At 38.0% G+C, this 19232-nt stretch overlaps 1 protein-coding gene across 4 annotated transcripts in view; it reads right to left on the minus strand.

Annotated features, from left to right (window-relative positions):
- Positions 1-19232, minus strand: part of CHD6 (chromodomain helicase DNA binding protein 6) — a 236663-nt gene that overhangs the window by 136470 nt on the left and 80961 nt on the right. For all 4 annotated transcript variants that reach the window (XM_060190220.1, XM_060190206.1, XM_007526639.3 and 1 more), the window contains 2 exons: positions 5159-5306; positions 3021-3170 (listed from right to left, as the gene is read on the minus strand). In XM_060190220.1, coding sequence (XP_060046203.1) covers positions 3021-3170; positions 5159-5306 — 298 coding nt within the window. The remainder of the gene's footprint in view (positions 1-3020; positions 3171-5158; positions 5307-19232) is intronic.

The following is a 19232-nucleotide window of genomic DNA, read 5'->3' on the forward strand; positions in this document are numbered from 1 at the left end:
ATGCTGAGGTTGCAGTCTGGGCTGGGCTGTGACAGTGGCCAGTAGCCACAGAAATAGGTTGAGTGTGTTGATTAAAAAAAAAAGGGGGGGGGGGTCGGGTGGTAGCACAGCGGGTTAAGCGCATGTGGTGCAAAGTTCAAGGACCAGCATAAGGATATCCCGGTTCGAGCCCCCGGCTCCCCACCTGCAGGGGAGTCACTTCACAGGTGGTGAAGCAGGTCTGCGGGTGTCTATCTTTCTCTCCCCCTCTCTGTCTTCCCCTCCTCTCTCCATTTCTCTCTGTCCTATCTAACAATGACAACATCATCAACAACAACAACAACAAAAATCAAAAACAAAAAGGGAAAATAAATAAGTATTTAAAAAATGCTGCAAAAAGAGAGAGATGGTAGCAGGGCTTTTTTGGTGCCAACTCTGTATCTTTCTGTGCCTAAGCTAAGGCTAGTAAGCAGGCAAGGTACCCAAGAGCCACAGGAAAAGGACATGAGAAAATAAAACTCCAAATGATTTTTCTGTGCTGTTAAATGTCTTAAGGACTACTTGGAAATGGGAAGAAATCCATGGCTTTCAAAGTTTCCTTTAGCCTAAGGAGTCTTTGCTCAAACCTCACCAGGAAGCTAAACATGTAAAGTAGATCAAAGCAGAGCTCTTTTGGTTCCACAGCAGCTAGGGCTCTATGGAGCACTGACTGTAAAATCCCCTCAGACTCTCTGGATCTGCCATACATCCTGAGTAAGGCCTGACTCTGAGGCTAAATCAACAGGGCCCATTCTGAACATCAGTGCCCAAACCACATTACCAGCTCTTCTTTTTGCTTAAATTCAGTAATATCTTTTTCTGGCATAACATGTAAACTCATATCTTATATTTTACCATACATAAACCTTTTGTTAGGCCTTTTAAGAGAATAAAAATAGTTAAAATAAATAAAATTTCCTGAATTATTTCTTACAGATTAGTTAATGTTGCTCTTCAGGCACTAAGGGAGAAATCCTAACAGCAACTAAACTATGATTTAATGGCTTGAGATAAACGGATACTAGGGGAAAATAAAATCCCTTATAGCATCTTACCTACCAAAACCAACCATAATATCTCCAAGGAAAGAAAACCCACTACAGAGCAATAGAGTCCTATCACTTGCAAGGGATATTCTTAAATATCTATTTGATGAGAATGTATCAAACTAGTCTTATTAAGTCTTATGTTTAGGGGCTGGGTGGTGGACCACTTGGTTGAGCGCACATGTTACAATGTGCAAGGACCAGGGCTCAAGGCCCTGGTCTCCACCTGCAAGGGGAAAGCTCTGTGAGTGGTGAAGTAGGGCTGCAGGTGTTGGTCTCTGCCTCTCCATCACTCTGTTCTTTCTCAATTTCTAGCTGTCTTCATCCAGTAAATAAATAAAGATTAAAACATTATTTTAAATTAAGTGTAATATTTATAAGTTGCATAGCCCATAGCAAGTGACATGAAATTAACTCTTACATGCTAGTCACTGGTCAACTGCTGGCTATCTAAATCTATGACCTGGATTGCTCTGTGCCTGTTATTTATGTTAAAATGCAGACAATGACCCCTGCTCCTAGTTTGTTTTTTTTTTTATTCGCAGGGAAACAGAGTGAAAGGATATGTGGAAACTTCAAGTTGGAGATAAAGTGATTTAAATTGTGTCATTAGTTTGAAGCAGAAAGGAGAGGTATTTGTGCAACAGCTACACAGGCAGAACATGAATTCTGCCAAGTCAGTGACAGTGATGCTGTAACCAGACAGGCTGTGTCTCAGAATGCGCTGCTGGCAAGGATGCCTCCTACATGTTCAGCCTGCTTCGCTGGCTTCTTATTTCTTAAAGTTCCCTAAAATAGACCTCCTCCCTTTCAGCATTTATCTACTTCTTCTTTTCTAGCTGGGTACCAGGTCCTAATGTTATTCTCTTCCTATACTTCCAATGTAAACTCCTGAAATGTAAATATAGCCACTATGTTTCTCTAATTGAACCCATCAATGCCTCCGACCCCTCATTCCATTTATAGTTAAAGGCAAATATCTTGGCTGATAGCCAGTGCCCTACATAATGTGACTCTTCCTATTACTCATGACTCACATCCCAACATTCTTCAAATTAGATTCAGCTTGGCCCCACTATTTGTTACACCACAACCTGTGCTACCATTCAGACTCTGAGCTTTTGTTCACATTGAAAAAGCACCTCTTAAAACTCTTTGCTTTCTTGTCCACTCTTCCTGCATAGCCATGGAGTCTATCAGATCCTTCTAGGGCCACAATTACCACAATATTAGTACGATCATGTGACCCTTCTTCTAAATAGTTTCTTAGAGGCAACGGTTATGCCTTGATATTCATCTTTTGTTTCCCAGCATTTGGCTTTACAGTGATCTCTCAATACACACTGAATCTACATTGTAGCTGCAATTTTTCATTCCAGTGGTTTCATTCATTGAACAACTATTTACTATGTGAAAAGTATTCTAATTACAAAAAAAATAAAAGCAGAAATTAGAACAGAATTACTAGCTGTGTAAGTACTGTAAAGTAAGCAAAAAAAAAAAAAAAAGAAAGAAAGAATCATGAGAATGAGGAGCAGGGATCTATTTTAAATAAGATTCGGAAAAGATCTCTTCGAAGAGATATCATTTTAGGTAAAATAAGTCACAATTAACACAGTGAACCAGTCATGTAAAGAATATACAGAGGAACATCCCAGGGAGTAGGGACAACACAAGCCAAGGTCAACAGATGGAAAAAGTCCTGCAAGTACACAGCATTAAAAGATGGCAAGTCTCTTCACAAAAGCATTGAGAGAATGGAGAAAAGTTGTTATCTGGGGGGGGGGGGGAAGAGCATGATGAGAGAGCTGGGCATAGTAAGGATCTGAACTTCAAGTGTATCAGGAAGCCATCTGACAGTTGTAAGCAACAAAAGTATCTAATGCTTCAAGAAAGTCACAGAGTAACTGTAAAATAGGCCCAAATGACTGTCCAGTCAATCCAAAGGTTGTGTACCTCTGCCTGCCAAGCCAGAGTAGAAGCTGAGAGGGCAGATGTTCGGCCAGCTCCAAGAACAGCAATTGTCTCCCCATCATCATCCACCACCTTGAAGTCCAGGTCCTCATTGTATTTTCTGCGCTTCACTTGCCGCCCTGAACGTCTTTTCTGCAGGGCAAACACCATCAGGAGAAGAAATGTGAGTCAAAGGCACAACCTTCTACAAATATATCCTCCTCCATGCTCACTGGCTTACAAAGGAAAACTTTCTTACTTTATAAGAGGAATCTTCCTTAAACACAAAGGAAAATTAAATTTACTCAAGAGTGGGATCAGAAGGGATTCACACTGCTGAGAGCTATTAAGAAGATGCAGTCTAAGAATTCAGTGAGATGATTTTATTCAGCAACGCCAGTGACTTTTTCTCCTTTCTAGAATCAGCTCTAATCCCAGTAAAATATGGTTGAAAAGTCAATCACTTTTTGAGGTCTCTTCCAGCAGCTAGAAGCTCTGATTTTAGGACAATAATTTTTTTTTTCTTTGAAAATAGGTTATTTTGAGGGGGCAGGTGGTGGTGCATCTGTTTAAGTACAGACATTACAATGCACAAGGACACAGGTTCAAGCCCCTAGCCCCTACCTGTAGGGGAAAGCTTCACAAGTGGTGAAACAGGACTGCAGGTGTTATCTATTTCCCTCCCTACCTCCCCTTCTTAGTTTCTGTCTCTATCCATTAATAAGTAAATAATCATTTTTTTAAAAAAAAGAAACAAAATAGGTTATTTTCTTTCATTTGGTCTAATTATCCATGTCTGCCATGTACTCCTAGAAAGCTAAATAATAACAATTCAATTAGGCTTCAACTTTCAGAATCTCTTAACACCCCTTAAAATGAAGGGAGACATCTTATTGTGACAAAACATGATTTGTGAGTCACTTTCTAAAGACTCATCTACAATTAAGTAGCTTGTGACTTTTCAGAAAGAAAACACTACAACATAGTGACCTAGAGATGTTCTTCAAACGAATGAAACCACACACACACACACAGTTAATTCCTATGTACATATTATATCTAAGCAATAGAAGCAGTTCTGGAAACCACTCATCAACTACCTTACAGCCAAATACTTAAACCCTAAAAAATGAAAGTAAAACTTGTCCTTTACTTCTAAAAGATACCTCTTTGTGTCACTCTGTGTTCCCATCATTTCTTCACTGTCATTTTTGTAGCATTTAATTTACATGAGGAATTCTATATATTAACTTCTCCAAGCCCATATACAGATCACTATCCTACAAACAACACTTAACTCCATGCCAACTCCCATCAACCCCATGTGCCTGCTCTTCTGCTGATCAGGATACTTAACAGCCACAACCCTCAATTTATAAGCAGTGCAGGTGGGGGTTGTCTCTATTCTGATACCCAATATACTTTTTTTTTTTTTTAGCACCAGAACACTAGAAACCACCCTACACAAAAGATGACCTAGAATGTATAAGGGTCCATACTTGAAGGTACAGAAAAGTCTGAGTTTAAATAACAACACAGCTTGGTTAAACTGCTATATCTGTCACAGAAAATATACTTTCAAATATTCAAATCCATGTCTGAAAAAGGCTACCTCAACTCAGGAAGAAAATCCCTATTAGTGTCATGGGAACCTGTGGGCATATTTTTAGGAATCACATTTAGGTGTGCAACTCCTTATTTCTATGTTCGACCAAATATTCCTTACTATTTGGGCATAATGAATGTATGTATGCCTGATATTCTCAGCATCTGGGATTATGAAAATGTCCTGTGCAGATAGGTATAGCACTCTGGATACTAAATGCATGACCTCATGGCAAAACAGGCCTCCACAGTTTTACATAAGCTGGTTCAAATGACTTTTCCATACTTATTCTCTATAGCATAACATCAATACTGCTTTCAAAGAAGGAAGCAAACACAACAACTGGGAAATTACTTGCATTAGAATGGGGGGAAAGCCTGTAGTCCTTTTGCTGCTCATCTTCCAAAACAGTGAAAGCCCAGCCTAGGTCTATGCACAAGGGATATGGACTACTGACAAAGATAGAGGAGCAGCAAAATCAGTGTCAGCAATATCCCTTCCACACCTCCACCAGGGATCCCAGTCACAGCTATACCTGGCTGTCTGCAGACTCAGTAGATTCCTCAGGACTCTGCAGGGATGCATTCGGCAGGCCCTGATCCAGCTCTAAACTCTCCACTGTGGTTTCACTTTTCCTTTTTCCTTTCTTCTTTTTCTCCACTGGGGTTGGTCCTTGCTCCTTGCTACAAGGAGAAATTCAGAATTAAAATTGTTAGGCAGTTATTAAAACTAAGAGTTCTTATATGATTAAAGTCATAATATCATATCCTAGAATTCCTAGATCAGGATAGGCTTTAATGGAAAATCTATGACAGTTGTTTTCCAGAAATATACAAAGATATGGGAATAAATATCTACATAGATTAATGCAGACTTTACCTTTTTAACTACCTATCATGACTTACAGTAGCTATGGTTAGTAGTTTTTATTAAGTTGTTTATTAAGAAATAAAATAATGACAATATCCTAAAACCTCACATTTAATTACCCTCCCATCCCCTACCCAGAAAGTTTAGTTGCTTTTTGTCTATCGCCTATTAAGTTACACAGGAAGAGGCATCTCTATCTCTAATCTGTTGTGCAGGTACCAAGCCCTCTTGATAACCCTGTTGACATTTTTTTTTTTTAAAGTAGTGCTGTGGTCCAGGAGGTGGCACAGTGGATAAAGTTTTGAGCCCTAAAGCATGAGGTCATAACTTCAATTCCCAGCACTGCATGTGCCAGAGTAACTGATGTTCTACTTCTCTCATAAATAAATAGTAAAACTTATAAAAATTATTTTGTAAAACATTGTAGTCATGTTTTGCCTAAGGTGCTCAAACTCTAATATTTCACTAAAATTAGTAATTAACATGACACCAGGCTCAGAACTATCCACTGTCTGGATCCTTTGCAGTTGCTCAATAAGCATTTGCTGTGTATATGAATATTTCATATATCTCTGATCTCTCCTACCAGAGTCTAAATTCCTAGAGAACTGTATGTACTTGGCTAAGTGTGATATCCTTCATAATAAGGACACTCATGATTTATACACAGAAAGTATTCAACAAATATTCACTGAATTGGATGGTTGCATCAACAAATAGATAAAATTACTAATGAGTGGAGAGATTTGGGGAAACTAAGCAGAAGTATACATGAAATTTTGACAGTCTGAAGAGAAATAATGGTAACAATGGTAGTGGTGATAAATGGAGTTAATACTTACATAATACCTAGATACATGCAGGGCATAGTTCTCTAAGTTATTTACGAAATTACCACCCTTACCCCACACAATAACTTTACAAGGGAGATAAAAAGTATTCTTTTCATTTTATCAAGAAGCACAGTAAGTTTCAGGTAAGATTTCTAGGATAAACATGTTTGGTAAACAGTGGTAAAAGACTTGATCCCAGATGTGTTTTTAATCTCCATGGCATTCTTGGAGGATGGCAGAGGGCTACTGGGCACATTTACTAAAACATTCTGGTCTGTGTGGCTAGATGACATGATAGTTAAACAGTGGTACTACTTGTTGAAACACTAAGGGTACTCTAGGTACGGGAGTTTAGACTTCATTTGTGTGTGAAAAGGGACATGGTGGCAAGCCCTAGGAAGAGGCAATGAAGACTTAGGTTAGATACAGTCAACAGAAACTCAAAGGCAAAATGATCTGAAAGATCCAAGAGTAGAACAAGTAAGTTTTGACAAGAGACAGAATGTGAAGGATGAGGAAACAATCAAAATTATTATACATGATGTGAGTTACTGAAATGCCTAAGAAAAAACAAGAGAAATCAATGCTTTTAATTGGGTACCAACTACTGAGTAAGTCTACCTTTCCCTTGAAACATCCTTCACTCCTATGGATTCCCAGCCAGGTCAGTGCAAAGCGAGTCGATTATTGACTCCCAGGTAGAAGACTGGCTTGCCTACCTATCAGAAAAGTTCATAAAAAGTTATTTTGGTCCAGCCTGAGGAAATGAAACTCAAAGGGTTGTGCCATTTTAAAGGATTATACATTTAAACAATAGCCTTGCACTCCAAAGCAGGAGGAAAAGCAAAAATCATTTGTTCAGAACAAAAGAGTCAGGGGAGACTGTTAAATAATGCTACATTTTGACAGGAATATTTATCTCATTTTATGTGGCTTCTCACAAAGGAAACCATAGGTCAGTTTATAGTCTACAAAGCACTTGTGCATTGTGTTGAAATTACTTTTACAAGTGCAATCCCATGAGAGTCAGGGCATATGATTTGTATATTCCTAATGAAGATTCAAGTTTAAAAGCAGCAGGTCCCTAAAACAGCAACAGGGAGACGGCTGCGTGCACAGACGGACACATACACACATTTTACAACAACAACAACAAATACTCTAAAATACAAAAAGCACCCAGGTTCCCTTTAGATAAATGCAGAAACTTCAAATACCCTTTACTATTATTTGAATCTCACAATAACAACCTAAGCAGTGAGCAACAAAACATTCTTATGTTCAAAGCCCAGAAAAAACTACAAATTCAAATTTGTTAATGCATTTAAAAATTTTTTTTTACTTATTTCCAGAGAAAAACAAGAGCCACCCCCCCAAAAAGGGGGCACCATTCTATAATATGTTGTTCCAGGGATTTACTCTGGGACCATACAAAAACAAAATGTGTGTTTTATTTGTTGAGAGCCACCTCCATGACTGTATTTCTAAGCAAAGGATTTTAGTGTAATATTGGGTAGAAATTTAAAGAAAGTTAGCAAAAGTCACCACAACACTTGCATGTTCAGAGTACCATTTATTCTTCTGTAAAATCCTTCTTTCCAACATCTGAAATGTGATAATTTTAAATAAATTTCATCTATCGAAAGTTAAACTTCATCTAACTATATTTAACTTCATAGTATGTATGTGTGTGTATATATATACATACATATATATATATATATATATATATGCTGGAAATATATGTTTTATTGTGAAATACACTCAAAACCAAGTTCAAATCACCATTACAAAACACAGCTTCCTCAAAATATGAAGTTTTACTATAATACTTGTATACTTCTGATTCTATGTTTTCAGAAATATTTAAAATAATTAAAGTAATAAGGAACCATGGTACAGCACTTCCAAAGTTAGGTCACCACTCACAAAAATCTATTAGATTTTCCTAGCCAGAAGTGGAGTGAGAAAAACACAAACATACACCTGTAAAGTAGAATAACACTTGGTGAAACTTGCTTAGTTATTGGGGGTACATAAGAAAATTACCTAGGAAATATTCAAAGTGGTTTTCTGGAGTTACCTTTGAAAACAAAATAAATGTTATGTTCTAAAAAATTTTCCTGGAACTCCTCTGATAAAGACAAGTGTCAAGCAAAAAAGATTCCTTGCACCCTTGTTAAAGGAATTTTCAAGTAAGACATCAAGAAAATGTCACTTAATTCATCCTCTAGGAGATGAGATAGGGTGTTTTCCCCTGCAGAGTTAAGTTGTTAAGTCTTCTGCTTGAGAGTTTCATCAAACACATTTCAACCTCCAAATTCTGTAACTATAAATTCAGTTTATGATAGCTTGTCTATTTCAAGGAAGAATCTGGTTTCTTGAAATTCCAAATTCTTCAAAAAATGTACCCAAGTAACATATAGCAAAACTACACACATATATCCTTCAATTCAGCAATCCCAATTATGGAAACTTACTTTAAAGATACATCTCCAATAAGATGAAAATATGTATGCATGCAGTTATTCTCTACACAATTATCTGGCGAATTCAAAATAATGAAAACTACCTAAATGCCCAAATATATGTGATGAATAAATAGGATCCATGCAATGGAGTCCTATACAGGTATAGGAACAATTAAGATACCTATTACCTAGTACATAATAATTCCTAATACCTACTAAGTGAAAGGCAAAGTACAAAAGGTTGTTTTGTGAAAGTATTATGCATGTATCTCTTTATAGTATAACAAAAGAAACACAGGATGCATACATAAGACTAATCTGCAACAGCTAGATAGAAGAAGTGGATAGAAGTGGATAGAGGAGGGTTTTGACACTTCAAATATTCCCCTTTAGGCAGACCTGACAATTGCAAGCATGTTAAAGTCCTACCCATTAAAAAATAACAAACTAAAGGTGAGATAAATCCAAGTATGTTTCAATTACATATCATAACCATACTGAATGAAGAAAAAAAAAACACCTCAGTCAGTTATAAACACAGTGGATAGCTCAGTTTTTAGAAGAACAATAAAGAAACCTTGAACTCTTCTATGGTATGTTTGTGGGTGAAGCAATTCTGAAGCTATTTTAAATGTGGCATATGATTAAACAATTGAGTTTACATATTAATTTAGAAAGCTAGGATTCTCACTGAGGAAAAGGGAAGATGGAAATATGAAATGTTGTAAGGCAAAGAGTATATTGTGCATGAATCTAAATTGGAGACACTAGTATGAAATTGTTTCTAAAGTAAGTATATGGATGAGCACAGGTGCATAAATGCACACATATAAATATGCATTTAGATAGGTATGTGCACACATGTGTGCATTTTTACCCCACCCCCTCAGTTTTGATATGAGTTAAGAAGTAAAGATGTCCCCATTAGCCCATATGCACATGCAGCACTCATTTCTTAGTTTCTAATACCACCAAAGCTCCTCAGAGCAATGGCTGTTACCAAAGGTAAGATGGGAAAGATAAAAGAGAAGCCTGAAATATTTTTTTGTGTGTTAAAAAGAAAGGGGGGGATGCTCCAAAAAATGAAGGAGGCATGCCAAAGACACAGGAATGACTATGACGAGCTCTAACTAATCAAAACCAGGACCTCTGAGATGCAATGTATCTGAGGACATGATGAATTATAAGCAGTTGAAAACAATAGGGAGCCTTTTCAATAACAGATAATAAATGAGTAAATGAGGGAAAAGGAAGAGTTCCTGCTTACTATAGAATCCCAATGGTAAATGTGGAGGAAATGGTGGAGTTGGAAAAACCATTTTGAAGCCACTGTAGAAAAGATGGGTATAGTCCAGAATCATCAAGGGATGTTAAATCTAGGGCGAACAATCTGAAGAGGAGCCAGATATTTGCATGATCTTAAAGTATCTCCACACAAGTTGCTTATAAGCTGCAAGCAAACAAAAGCAGTAACTAAACAATGGTTATATTAGAAAATGCGCCTTACTTTTAGGAGTATTTAGGGAAAAGAAAAAAGGGCACAATATATATGCACAACTTTTCTCAAACAGCTGAGGGGAAAACAAATATTATTTCTGTTGATATGTATCTATTCCACAGATGAAGCAGACACTGTGTTTATTCAGCATCTTTTTGCTCATAATCAATATAGATCCCCTAGACTACAAGGTGAGCGGAAGGCTACAGTATCTACCTATCTTTTTAAAATCACAGTGACTGTTACAAGTATGGACACATGGCCCAGTCAGGTCAACATGAAAGTTCTTCTTTAAAATTTGTTTTAAATTTTTGGTAGGGGTGGGTAGGAAAATGAATCTTTTTCTTCTGAAGTCATGAAATTGTTAAGTTTGAGCCTATCACTGTTGGCAGCCATAATTTTAACCTTAAGAAGAAAGCAATTGCAAAGATGAAGCTGACACTCAAGAAAGGTACAGGAGGGAGTCGGGCTGTAGCTCAGCGGGTTAAGCGCAGGTGGCGCAAAGCACAAGGTAGGCATAAGGATCCTGGTTCGAGCCCCCGGCTCCCCACCTGCAGGGGAGTTGCTTCACGAGCAGTGAAGCAGGTCTGCAGGTGTCTATCTTTCTCTGCCCCTCTCTGTCTTCCCCTCCTCTCTCCATTTCTCTCTGTCCTATCTAACAATGACAACATCAATAACAATAATAACTACAACAACAACAAAAAACAACAAGGAAAACAAAAGAGAAAATAAGTAAATAAAATATTTTTTAAAAATTAAAAAAAAAAAAGAAAGGTGCAGGAAAGGGTTGGAAAGAAAAAACTACGAAAAAACTGTATCTCCTGTTTCTGATTCCATAAACTGAAGACACTAAAAGGAACTGGAGGCTAGAATCTTATTGTTAGAAGCCACTCTTTTCTAACTTTTAATGAGAACAAATTAACTAGGATAGAAAAAAAAAATTAGGGCAGGGGGAAACAGCATAATGGTTACACAAACAGATTCTCACATATGAGGCTCCAAAGACCCAGGTTCAATCCCCTGCACCACCATAAGCCAGAGCTGAGCAGTGCTCTAGTTTAAAAAAAAAAAAAAAAAAAAAGCAGACCTAAGACTGTTGATATAAAGTGTTTGCTTTTAATAACAACATAATCAAATTGAACTTTACAATAAAATATATACAATTTTTTAAAAAATAAAGCAACTTTAGAGACAGCATGATATGCAAGAAACATCCAACATATAAACTACACCATCCTTGTAGGATAACTACCAGATTATAACTAACAAGAGTTAATTTTAAGCCTTACTAACCCAAAGCTCTCTTATTCTCTCTTCATAGTTCCATCAACTAAAAAGTAAGTAGACCTTTACTTTTTGCACTTAGTATTAAGATAATACATAATTTTCTGGCACTTCAAATAGGAAATCACATTATAGTGTAATAGCACTAGAAAGACTTTCATAAACTTTCCCATTTTCCTGGCATATCTTTAGCTCCTAATCTCCAGGATTTTTTGCTAGAATTGAGAGTTAGAAAGTGAGAGGTTGGGTAGTCCACAAGATGGCACAGTGGCTCAAGTGTTGGACCTAAGGCACGAGGTCTTGGTTCAATCCATGGCATTGTATGTACCAGACTGATGTTCTGATTCTCTCATTAATAAATAAATACAGAAGGAGGAGGAGGAAGGGAAGAAGAAAAAGAAGATGGAGGAAGAAGAGGGGGAGGGGAAAAGGGAGGGGGGTGAGGAGAAGAAACTGAGAACTGACACTAAGTATGAGGAGAAGGTGCCACAACAACATATTACCATCAGTCTTTTATTACTCTGCCCCGATGGATTATGGGCATTAAAACAATTATAATATCAAATTACAATGTTTTAAACCCCTTTTTCTCCCTATTGTTAAATTGAACTTCATAAAATGGTCATCAGAGTGCTAGCAGGAAAGAATCAGTTATTGCCACAGTGAGTTGCTGGAAACCCAAATTCAGACTAACTAAAAGCAGCTCATTACTACTTTACACATGTGTAAGTTTGGGTTATTCAGTCCAGGTACCAGTACTCTAGGAAAACTTTCAACCCAGTCCTTGATACAATTTCTGACACTCTTCCCAGGGTTACAAAACTAATTTAAAAAAAATGTTTTTAAAGGATGTTACCCCAAACAGCACATTTATACATTTAACTCACTTCTTATAAAATGTTCTTACTAGTTCATTCTACATGCAGAGAACTAAGCTTGGACATAAACTTTAGTTTAAATATATACACAAGATAGTTTCAAAATACACACAGGACTTCTTTTGGTATAGATGTATTAGATCTACCTTCCTCTGTCCCTTTAACCTATCTATCATCAACATTTTCAAAGCAAAGAAAATATGCCCATGTGTCAATAACTGTACTGTTATTAACCCCCAATACAGTTTGAAAAAAAAAAAGGCAAAGCAAAGATTACACAGATGATATTCTAGTAAGACATGAAAAAGCAGCTTTGGGGTGGTGGGCAGTGGCACACCAGGCTAAGCACACATAGTGCAAAGTGCAAAGATCCATGTGAAAGGATCCCAATTCGAGCCCCTGGCTCCCAACCTCTGTGTGGTGGTGGTGGGGTTGCTTTGTAAGCGGTGAAGCAGGTCTGTGGGTGTCTATTTTTATCTCCCCTTTCGATCTCTCCCTCCTCTCCCTTCTCTCTGTTCTATCCAACAGAAAAATGGAGGGAATAAAATGGCCTCCAGGAATAATGGATTCGTAGTGATGACACCAGCCCCAGTGATAACCTTGGAGGCAAAAAAAAAAAAAAAGGAATTTAACAAATATAATAAAAGCAAATGAAAATACAAGATTTAATATAAGATTAAAAAAAAAATAGAAGCACAAGTCTTCTCCATCCACACCAATCCCACTTAGCAGAGAAAAACCAACCTGAGTAGCATTACCCCAAGCCCCAAATATGTTCGTGCATCTAGTTCTCTCTTTGTCAACATTAAGTAATAGCTAATGACATCCTGACATAAAAGTCAACAAATTTAGATGGTGTGTATGTGTGTGTACACATACATACATAGTGTGTACACATACATATGTACATACATAGTCTTTCCTTTATTCAATATTTTTCATAAATTTTTAGGCAAACTGAGCAAATGTTTGGGTTTTTTTTTCTCACTACTTTAATAGCTTATTCTTACTCTACAGATAAAACGTCATCATGAATCCACTAATTCTAACACAACATCTTGAGCTTGGCTCTTTTTTTTTTTTTCCCCTGCTTCTTTGCTATTGTTTTCCTATATGAACTTGAGATTTTTAAGGGACTGTTTCTATTTACAAAGAACTATGCTATTAATGCAGGTTACTGGTGAGGTTCCAGTCTGGTGCCCAGGAAATCAATCTCCATCAAGTCCTGTTGCTGAAGAAGAGATCTGACCTGGGACTCTACATACATAGTAGCTGCCATATCTGCCTTTTTTAAGTGTATGGACAAGAAACTGGCCCCCTTCTTGTAGATGTCAGTCTCCACTTGGAGCTCTAGTCCCTCACTCAGTTACCTCCATTTCTGATCTGACATCCAACCATCTCTAGGACTTCCAGGTCACTCTGAAGAGACACCTACTTCTAGTCGTGCTGCAAAAATAGCACCTACGCATGCAGGCTGATATTCTATCTGCAACATGTATTCATTAGTATGGTACCAGTGAGCCTTCCAGACTCAGAAATTCAGTTATGTTCTTCCTGTCACATCATAATAATTTGGGGAAGAAGGGGAAAAATGAATGTATGCTCACTCTGATATTTATTTTTTATTTTTTTTTATTTATTCCCTTTTGTTGCCCTTGTTGTTTTATTGTTGTAGTTATTATTATTGTCCTCATTGTTGGATAGGACAGAGAGAAATGGAGAGAGGAGGGGAAGACAGAGAGGAGGAGAGAAAGATAGACACCTGCAGACCTGCTTCATCGCCTGTGAAGCGACTCCCCTGCAGGTGGGGAGCCGGGGTTCGAACCGGGATCCTTATGCCGGTCCTTGTGCTTTGCGCCACCTGCGCTTAACCCACTGCGCTACAGCCCGACTCCCTCACTCTGATATTTTAATACTGGCAGCCTGTAAAGATAAATCGCTTCAGTGATTTTTTTCTTTTTGCTACAAGTTTTTTCCTCATCTCTCGATTCTTTTAATAAACACTTTCAATAGATACTTTTTTTTTTTTCAAGGGCCTACCTATATCAGAAATAAAACCAGTAACTCTCTAAATTCAGCTATACCTGTACAAATATACCAGGTTCTTTCATTTGTTTATATCTCAATATAAGCCACCACCCCTTTTTTTCCTCCTCTTGAACACTTGCAGGACTGTTACTCTAACTAGTGAAAGTTTCTACATTCAATGGGCTTATATACTGGGTTGCTGGAAAAATCATAATGTATTTTTGCATAGAAAAAATGTCATGACTTTTCTGACAATCCAATAAATGATACTTCTATGATAATATCCTTCACTCTCTCACACCCTCAAAAAGCAAGGCACACACAAAAAAAGGGTACTAAAAAATACTGAATAAATAAGATAATTATAAGTATGACTACTTAGTAAGTAGTACTTATTTCTATTGGGCTGTCTGGAAAGTCATGATGTATTTTTGGTTTTTTATGCAAAAATGCCACATGACTTTCCCAGCAACCCAACAGATTAGGTAAATGTACATTATGTACAAGATCATAACTTTGAAAACACTGGGAGGGTCCAGGGTGGTGATAACCTGGTTGAGTGTTCACATTACAGTGCTCAAGAACCAAGGTTTAAGCCCCTGGTCCCCACTGGCAGGAGAGCTTCATAAATGGTGAAGCAGTGTTGCAGGTGTTTTTCTCTTTCCTTCTCTATCTTCCCCTTCCCTCTCAACCTCAAGTCTGTATCCAAAATCAATAAATAAAATAAGAAAAAGAAAGGAAGAAAGGAAGGAAGGAAGGAAGGACTGGAAGTAAGCATTCCAGGTGCTTTAAGAAAAGCTGGGATGAAATCAATCCATATTTCTAGAGCCATTATCATTTAGATTTCTCTCCTACTTAACATAAAGTCCAGTGAGTTTCAAATACAGGATCTTTGCTCAGTATTCAAATAAGCCTATATATATTCTGATTTCTGTTAAGTGATCAGAATGTAAGAACACAAAGGACCGTGACCACATACCATCTTGAGCCTCAATAAAGGTCTGCACAGTAAATAAAATCAGATAACTGACCTTCAAATAGGCAGAATTCAAGTGATTAAATTTTACTCATCTTCCTGTATCATAGCTTAAGCAGTTATATAACCAGAAAATCCGGGGCTTAATTTCTAGAAGAAACTTCTAAAATTTAAAAAACTAAACTTTGAGACTGGCAGGTGGGTGGTGGCACACCCAGTTGAGCACACATGTTACAGTGTGCAAGGACCCAGGCTCAAGTGCACAGTCCTCATCTGCAGGTGAGAAGCTTCTAGTTCTCTGTCTTTCTCCCTCTCTACCTCCCCCTTCCCTCTAAATTTCTCTCTGTCTCTATCCAATAAATAAATTATTGGGGGGGAGAGAAAGGAAGAAAAAAGGAAAATAAAGAAAAGGAAAGGAAAGAGAATCCTTTCACAGCCCAGAACATAGCATAGTGGAGCTTCAAGTATGAGGTCCCTAGATTAATCCCTGGCAGTGCACATGCCAGAGTGAAGCTCTGGTTCTACCCATCTCTTTTTCTCATTAACAAATAAATCTTTAAATAAGCCCTTTCTTCTAGGATATTATGAAACATATTGGATTAGAAAAAGGAAATCTGCTCCAGACAGATGAGTTATATTGGGGTTAAAGGCTGAGGTGAGAGAATACTGGGGCTAATCACAATACTCACTTCTTTTCCTCTTTGATGGATTTAATTCTAACAGACCTCCTGATTTAGAGAGAGAGCAAACTAAAGGGCTGACAACCAGTATCTCCTCCTCCACTACTACATGGATGCCAAGTAAGAGGAATAGATACATTGAAAAGAGTTGTCACTTATTTATCTATTTATTCTTATGGAGTTTAAGCCTCGTGCATGCACAGTTTTACTGATCCAAGTCACTTTTCGATTCAGATAGAGATGTCACAGCACCAAAACTTCTTCCAGTGTGATAGCACTTCCAAGTAGTGCCAGGGTTTAAAACTGTGTGTTCATAGCAAGGCATATGCTCTACCAGGTTAGCGTTCTCTAGCTCCAGTAGACTTTTACTAAAGGCTATTTCAAGAAACAGAAGCAGAACCATGGCAGAATAGTCACAAAGGAAACATTCTCCCTTAATAGACCTACTCCAAGAACAATTAACCGCAACCAGAACATAGTTGGCTTTATCTGAAGACACATGTATTCTCTGAAGGATAGTGAGTGTGTGGATGGTAGTCTAAAAGGACAAGTCAGCATACTTTGGACATATTTTACTAGCAGTATGGTACTCACCAGTCACAACTGAAACAAGCAGAGCAGTAGAATGGTTCAGGGACAGGGAAGAAACTGCCAGCTCTTAAGTGTTAAGTGAAGGTCTCAGGGACCTTCCTGAAGGGACAAATACACTGAACTATCCATAAGTATTCACTTTCGGGGAAGGGAAGGAAGACTGGCAAGAGAGCCATCAGAGTCAGTCTGGCCAGGTCCTCCTTTCCCAAGTGAGAACCATTTGGATGAAAACGACCAGAGTCTGAGCTCAGTGGTTCCACACACTCAGAGTCCGGGAAATGGTCCTATTGAACTCCAGGAGGCGGAACTATGTTGTATTAACTGCAATGGAGGGAAAGTATGGGAAAGCAAAGAGGAATTGAGAAATACACCTTCCACTTGGAGGCATCAAATTTTCTTTTCTCCACTGACCCCAGCCCTTTCCACACATATAAACAAAGATTTCCATCACTTCTGTCAACAGTGTCACTTGCCTCTAATAACAAAAGCTATCCTAAATGCTCAAACAGAAAAACAGCAGGAAACCTATGTAAAACTAACGTGGAATTTCCTAAAGAAAAACAAGTTTCTGTTAGAAACCTATAAATAGGCAGAACTGGAAGACTTTCTAGACAAAAAAAAAAAAGATTTATCACGGAGACATTTAAAGAAATTCCCATGAGAGGCACAGGGTAAAGAGCAAATTGAATGTAATTCTGGCTAACATGAAAAGCTTAAGAAGTATATTTAACCATGCAAAGAATATTAGGATAAGAGGATAAAATGACAATAGTCTCTCCAAATGGAAGAGGAGGTAATAATGTAACTCTACAGAATTATAAGATTCCATTAGAAGAGTGCATACAAGGGGGTAAAAGGAATTCAAAGAGAAGATAGAAGGGAAAAGAAACTATAGTTAAGAAAATAATAGGGGGAGTCGGGCTGTAGTGCAGCGGGTTAAGCGCAGGTGGCGCAAAGCACAAGGACCGGCATAAGGATCCCGGTTCGAACCCCGGCTCCCCACCTGCAGGGGAGTCGCTTCACAGGTGGTGAAACAGGTCTGCAGGTGTCTATCTTCCTCCTCTCTCCATTTCTCTCTGTCCTATCCAACAACGACGACAACAACAATAATAACTACAACAATAAAACAACAAGGGCAACAAAAGGGAATAAATAAAATAAAATATTTAAAAAAAAAGAAAAGAAAATAATAGGAACTAAGCTGACAGGATAGTTCAACTGGGACAGAACCTTGTTCACCATGTGCATGACAAAAAGTTTCAGCCCCTGGTGCACAACATAAGAGTACAATAGAAACTTTGGTGCTATAGTTTGTCTGTCTGTCTGTCTGTCTGTCTGTCTGTCTATCTAGCACCTCTATCTCTTTCTCTTGCTCTATTAAAAAGGTAGTCCAGAGCAGTGAAGTCCCAGTAATGAAATAGGGGGTGGGGGGAGAAGGAAGAAAGGAAGCAACAGAACTGGAGAGATATCTCACTAGGTAGGGCACTGTTCATACCATCAACATGACCAAGGTTCAAGCATCTGCACCACAGGAAGTGTGATGACACCAGGGGACACTCCAGTGCTACAGTATCTCTCCCTCTATCAGAATGAGAAAGCAGCCCAAAGCAGCAAAGCCATTATGAGTGAGGAAGGAACAAAAAAATCTAATATACTAGGACCACATGGTAAGTGCCAATAGAGAAGGGGATGACAGAAGCTCAGCAAATGCCTAATGTATGAAATTTAGAAGTCCACTAGATAACAGAAATAGAAAGATAACATACTGGTTCAACAAAAGATTTTCATACCTAAAGCTTTGAGACCCCCAGGCTCAATTCCTCATACAGTGCCAGAGAACAGAACATGCTTCTAAGTACACTGAGAAGCACACTGTTCTCATCACTCAGAATCCTGATTTCACACACCTCTCTTGACCTTCTATAAAATAAATATTCAGCACTATTTTCCGTAAACTGCAGCCCAAGCCTTCGTGATGGGGGGGGGGGGTGGAGAAATGAAACACAACAACAAACCAAAAGCAGAACACATACACAAAGATTACATTCCCCAGCAGGGAGAAGGAAGCGAATATTAGAGGAGACATGTGTGGATTAGGAAATTATTTTATATGATCCCAGAAAACTGTCTTTCAAAATGAACTTAAACCACACAGTGAATTTTAAGTTGCAACAAACACCAGCTAAAATGTTTTTTTAAAAAAATATATTTTTTATTATCTTTATTTGATAGAGACAGCCAGAAATTGAGTGGGGAGGGGGTGATAGAGAGGGAGCTAGACAAACACCTACAGCCCTGCTTCACCACTTGCAAAACTTTCTCCCTGCAGGTAGGGACCAGGGGCTTAAGCCTGGATCCTTGCACACTGTAACCATCTGCCCCCGCTAAAATACTTTAATTTTTATTTCCTCTATGTCTGACCCTACATATGTTTGGTGGCCAGTACACTGCTAACATTTATATCAATCTTTGTGGTCTTTTTTTTTTTTTTTTTTCAGGT

This window comes from Erinaceus europaeus, chromosome 1 (assembly GCF_950295315.1).
Source record: "Erinaceus europaeus chromosome 1, mEriEur2.1, whole genome shotgun sequence".
Classification (NCBI taxonomy): domain Eukaryota; kingdom Metazoa; phylum Chordata; class Mammalia; order Eulipotyphla; family Erinaceidae; genus Erinaceus; species Erinaceus europaeus.